Source organism: Fulmarus glacialis, unplaced genomic scaffold (assembly GCF_000690835.1).
Source record: "Fulmarus glacialis isolate BGI_N327 unplaced genomic scaffold, ASM69083v1 scaffold8548, whole genome shotgun sequence".
Lineage (NCBI taxonomy): Eukaryota > Metazoa > Chordata > Aves > Procellariiformes > Procellariidae > Fulmarus > Fulmarus glacialis.
In genome coordinates this window covers 477-5,949 of record NW_009226284.1, presented here as the reverse complement: position 1 = coordinate 5,949, position 5,473 = coordinate 477, and the positions used below count along the sequence as shown (strand labels likewise).

The window sequence follows — 5,473 nt, the reverse complement described above, 5'->3', positions numbered from 1 at the left end:
TTTCTTCTAAGAGCAATTCTAATCTCTCTGTCTGGAGCAAGGAAACAGACACGTCCCATCTCAGGTAACAACAGGAGCATGTTTATTCAGGTGTGGCACTTACAGAGCTCGGAGGGAAAAGGTACACGCCATTTGTTTTCCAGAAAAGTCAGCCCAGGATCGAAAGAAACGAAACGATTTTATAAAAAGAGACTGCAGCTGCAGGGGTCGGGAATGTGTCTCCCTTCGGGTCATGCATTCCCGGTGCCCGGACCACCCATGTGCTGGGGGCACGCCGGTGCCAGGCACCTCCACGGAGGCGAGAGGCAGGAACGTCTGAACACTTGACCGGGTGGTATCTGGGGTTAATCGGTTCTCGGCGAGTCCCAGCCTTGTTTTAACCAACCTTAGAAACGAGGAGGGGGTATTAGGTACAAAAGCAGAAACCCTTCCAAAATGATCCACCTTTGCCCAAGGAGGCGTGAGAGTGCAGTGGGGTATGTCCACAGAAGAAGGAGAACAGCTTGGCCAAACCGCCCAGGTCTCCGATGCTGGAAGAGCATAAAGTCTGGGAAACAACCACCTTGGAAGCCTGCTGAGAAGTAGATCTCCTTGCAGACAGCGACAGAGAAGATATTGGCTAATGAGACCTGCGACGGCCCGTGGAAGATGGGTCTTTCTTGGCCAGCCCCATCATTCCCGAGCTCTGAGGACGTAGATGAAGCTAACGAAGACCCCCAAGGCCAGGACCGCATAGCTGGCTTTCACGCTGCTGGAACCACTGATGTTGCAGAGGAAGGAGTCGCAGCAGTAAACGGAGGCAGCTGCTATGCCGATGTTAACCCCAGCGCTGGGGCAAATGGGAGAGCATCCTTTGGAGATGGACTGGCCAGACTTGCCGCCTGAACGTAGGTTGGGGCAGGAGGAAAAGAAGAGAAGCAAAAAGGAGACGGGTTTAGAATGTTTCTCGGCTTTCTGATCACCTGTTCTGCAAAGGAAATAACAGTACCGAAAATAGCCAAAGCATCACAGGTGGCACGGAGAGGATGAAGTGTTTCTCGGCGTCAGGCTACGACAGTAATCTCAGCCAACCCACACATCTCAAGGAACACCCATGACAACCTCCCACACAGACTCTAGAGACCGCGCAACACCCCAGGGACACCCCTTCCAAGCTGTCGGCCAAAGTTTGGCCGCTACGGCTCCGGTGAAGGATCTCAAAAATCCCACTCGAGCTTGACCCTGGGACTCCTCAAGCGAGACAGGGAGCACGGGGCGTACGGAGCATCAGGGAGGCACTCACGAGCTAAGGCTGCGTTTCGAGTGTCAGCCGCGAGAGAGGCACAGCACGCATTTAGCAGAAGGAAATAGGAAACCATAAGCGCTGTGCTAAAACGACAGGTTTATAAAAGCTCCCGGCCTCCATTTGTGCATGCACGACCCGCCCACGTTGCGGACTGTGTAACTCAGGCATGCAACACCCCTCCCTCCTGCAAGAGAGAGCAAGGAGAGCCAGGCTGGGCTCTGATCTCTGCAATGGCACCAGGAGACCTGCCAGAGCTGCCTGCTTCCCTCGGAGCAGCAGCTGGGAAGCACAGATTACCCCCCCGGCACCAGATCCTTCCGGGCACTTAGGGAGGAAATCTGCAAATCTCCCTTCCTGGCAACCCCACATCATCCATGGAGAGCAAAGAAGCAAAGGTGGGACTCGGGGATGAACAACCTGAACACACGGCAAAAGCAGGAAGGGCAACCCTGGAGCTTCCTACGGAGGAAGCCTGCAGCATCCTCCACACTCTCACTTATTCATTAGCAACCTCCCTGCCCCCACCCCGAAATTCCCCTCGGACTGCCGGCATCAGTGCAGGCACGTGGGCTTTAATCTGACTCCGTCCCTCGTAAAAATTCCCTTGGGATGGTCCGACACTCAGCTTGCTAAGCAGAACTTTCCCCCTTTTTCCAGCCAAAGGAAGGAAAGCCTTCCTGCAGCTCAGCAGGTGACCCAGGAGAGCAGCCAAGAGGGGCAGAAGAAAGTCCTGTGACCACTCACCAATTCCCACTCCGACATACGTCGTCACACAGTGGTTTTCATTCTCCCCGCACTTGACAGGCTTCAGGCAGGCCCAGTTGGAGGATGCATCCGAGCAGGAAAAGCAGATGAGCGCGTGGGCTGCAAGAGAAAGGCACGCCTCAGTTAGGGGCTGGTGGGGAGACCTTCCTGCTTGGTGGTCCCCACCTCTGACACACGGCATGCACTACATTCGGTCACAGACACGCTTGCTATTCCATCTGTATCAATCTGCAATGGGTTTTTTCCCCAAAAAGACTCGCCCGGTGAAGGGTTCTAGCATAAAGGATACATTTCGAGTTCTTGGCAGGATCAACTGTCAGCTAAAGCCTCAATACAACCACAGCTCAGCCTGGTACTTCATGGCATGCTCCTGTTTGCACCAAGAGCAGGTTCAAGCTACAACTCCCAACTAGAAACTACACAATGGAGACAAGTTCAGGCCTGCAATCTGCAGCCTGAGATTTGGGCTTATTCAGCTCAGCTACCATGAACACTGATGGGAAATGCTCCAGGCGTGACCATGGATTCGAGCTTTCCATGACCTGCCTTTGGCAGCAGGGCACAAAGCTCAGGCTACGCTTGAGCTAGTGCACATGGTGGAAACGATTTCTCAGCTGGAGCAAACTCAGCATTGCAGCAAGACCTGCATGGACTTGCAGTGTCCTGCTACCTAGGGAACCATAGCACTGTGAAGGCAGCATATGCAACCAACATTTTAATGTGGAGCAAAGGGATAGCAAAAAAAGCATGCCTTCCTCCATGGCAGGTCCCCTAAAACGGTCTACCCTACACCAGCAGGATGGACCACACCAGCTAGTTCCCATTCCTCAATCTTCAGATCTGCCTGAGAAAGAGGAAAGATTGAAGATAGCGTTCAGTGGTGGGAAATGGTTGCAGAAACAGTCTGGACCGGTGACTCAGCAGGGACATAAGCACTTTGCAGTGGACTGATGATCTTCTCTGTATTTTACGTACAAGAACATCACATCCACGCTGCTATTGTTGACCTACATATGCAGACAGACCAGGTCTGTTCCCGACGTTTCACGGGCTCTGATTTTTGAGCACTCAGACAGCAAGCCCTTCCACGAGGCCCTGCCTTTCTCTTCTGTGTTTACAGGATGCAAAACAGAGCAGAGGCTGATTCAGCATGGGAAGTGCAAGGCAGCATCATTCCGGCTCCTACCTTTTTCAGCCCCACCACAAACAGATTATCCTAAGGAGGTGAAGTCGGTGAAGCCCTGGGAGAGCTTGCTGAGGCTCAGCAGTCCCTGTCATGGAGTATTTTGAAGAACAAGTTGGACAAATACTTGTCAGTAGCTGTCCCACTTTGCCATGACCTCCTGAGGTTCTTCTCAATGCTGTTTCTCTCAGGAAAAGAAAAGCTTTTTACGTGAAAATTGACATAAAAATAGTAATTGTGTCTGAGGAATGACTTTTGACCAGCCACGGCCAAGGCAGGGGAAGAAAACAAAAACATAATCTCAGGGAAACGGATTAAAGCGGGTTAGTGGGAGATCCTGAATGTCACAACAGGGCAGCCAGATGACTCTGCTTTGGAGATGAGGCCAACACCGCAACCCCCTAAGCAAGAATTTCCTGGACTGTCTCGTACATCCTCCAACAATCGTCAGTCTGCCAACGATTCTTGAAACAAAACAGAGTTACCTGAGCATGCCAACGCAACAGCCACAACCTACACACAGCACCCAGGATTACAGGGCCACCAGCTGAGTCAAAAGCCCCAGGAGAGATTCGTCAGTGGACCTTGCCTCTGGATCTAGGAGAGGGGGAGGAGGACGGAGCCAGCCATTGAGCCTACAGGCTGTCACCGTTCCTTGCTGAGCCCTTCAGAGCGTCTCCATGGGTGGCATTTTTGACCTCATTGGCCAAAACTCAGTCTGGGACCTCAGACTGAAGCCCAGTTCTCTCCTGCTCCCTTGTCCCCGGTATGCTTCTGCTCTCAAGTCTCAGGTGACCTGTCCCAAACCCTTCTCCTTGCAATCAACCTGAGGGCAAAGGGAGGAGGCAAACTTGACTCATCCCATTGCACAGGAACCGTCTGCAACCAGGAATGAAGTGGATTATAGGCTTCCTATGGGCATTATGGTAGGACATATGTCCCCATACGTATTTGCTCACTATGCTGAACACACGAGTCAAGTGGTGCAGTGCTATTCATTAAGGCTTAGAGGTTCCAGATACAAACCCATCAGAAATATTTGTACGCGCACATAAAAGTGCCTTTAGGCATTGAATTCTCAGCCACGTGACTAAATCTATGCTCTTACCACAGCATCTCCTACCTGTCCCCATGCTCCTCTTTGTCACACCTACCTATTACCCCTTGTCTGAATATAGACAAAATCTTTCCAGGAGAGGCGAGTCTTTCATCGTAGTTTAAGAGAGGAAATAGGCAGTCCTAACTAGTGCCACTTGCTCCCCCAGCAAACATATAACTAAATAACCCACTGCAGAGTGAAGAGAGCAAGCAGGCTGAGTGTTTTAGACAAAAGGCACAAGAGGGGTGCAGAATTATTTTATGCAGCTGGAGACAGAGCAAAGAGTTGGAGCTCAAGGCCACAAAAAAAAAAGGAAAAGAAAAAAAAAAAAGTCCAAGACTGAACAATGCAAAAGGGAAGCCTCGTTTTCACCAACTAGAAAACGCAGTCTTCTTCCACGGGAAGAATTTATGTGTTTATTTGTTTGCTGCTCAGCTCCTCCGAGGAACAAAGAGCTCCCAAAACAGAGCGGATCATTTGGGGGAATTCCTCAGATAAGAGGTTGAATCCATTCTTGCAAAGAGCAATGCAGGAAAAAAAAAAAAAGCCTTTAAAAGCCCGCTCTGAAGCTCAGCAACACCGGTGAAAAATGCTGTTGCTTCGGCAGCTCTTCCATTCGATCCCTATGCCGAATGCTCTTTCCTTTTCCCCTGCTCTTCAACAATATCCGTATACACCATACGCCAGATCTTCAGGGCGCTTTGACCAGGGGGTAAAGCTTTTCTGCAAAAGACTCCCTGGATGTGCTGGAAGCATTTGGGGATAAAGCTATCTGCAAGAAACCCTTTTGCTTGGCTAAGAACTTACTTTAAAGCTGAAAGGTTTTGGGGGGGGGTTTTTTTTGTGAAACCCCTTCCTGCCTTGGCCTGGACAGCCCGTCCGCCCAGCTGGAACTGAGCACGTGCCAGCTGGGCTCTGACGGAGACCCAACGCTTGAATTGCCAGTTGCTTTCCAGACCCCACTGGGAAGGGCAGCGAACAACTAGTTTCTTCTCACCGATGTCCTCAGGAGACAAGGAGGGCCCGTGTTCCCTAAGCAGGGGCTCAGAGAACTCTCCTGTTTGCTCTTTGTTTGGCTTCTCCGAGCATCGACATATGGAAACAATATGCGGTTTTGCACGGCCCCATGGAGTTTGGATAG

General features: G+C 51.2%; 1 protein-coding gene across 1 annotated transcript; it reads right to left on the bottom strand.

The window, feature by feature from the left end:
• Positions 1 to 672: 672 nt before the first annotated feature.
• Positions 673 to 2,894, bottom strand: LOC104080382 (lymphocyte antigen 6E-like; the record flags this gene model as incomplete). Its single annotated transcript, XM_009582757.1, has 3 exons — positions 673 to 881; positions 2,030 to 2,149; positions 2,861 to 2,894. Coding segments are annotated over 3 exons (363 nt in total), but the record flags the coding sequence as incomplete, so codon positions are not given.
• Between the last annotated feature and the right edge of the window lie 2,579 nt (positions 2,895 to 5,473).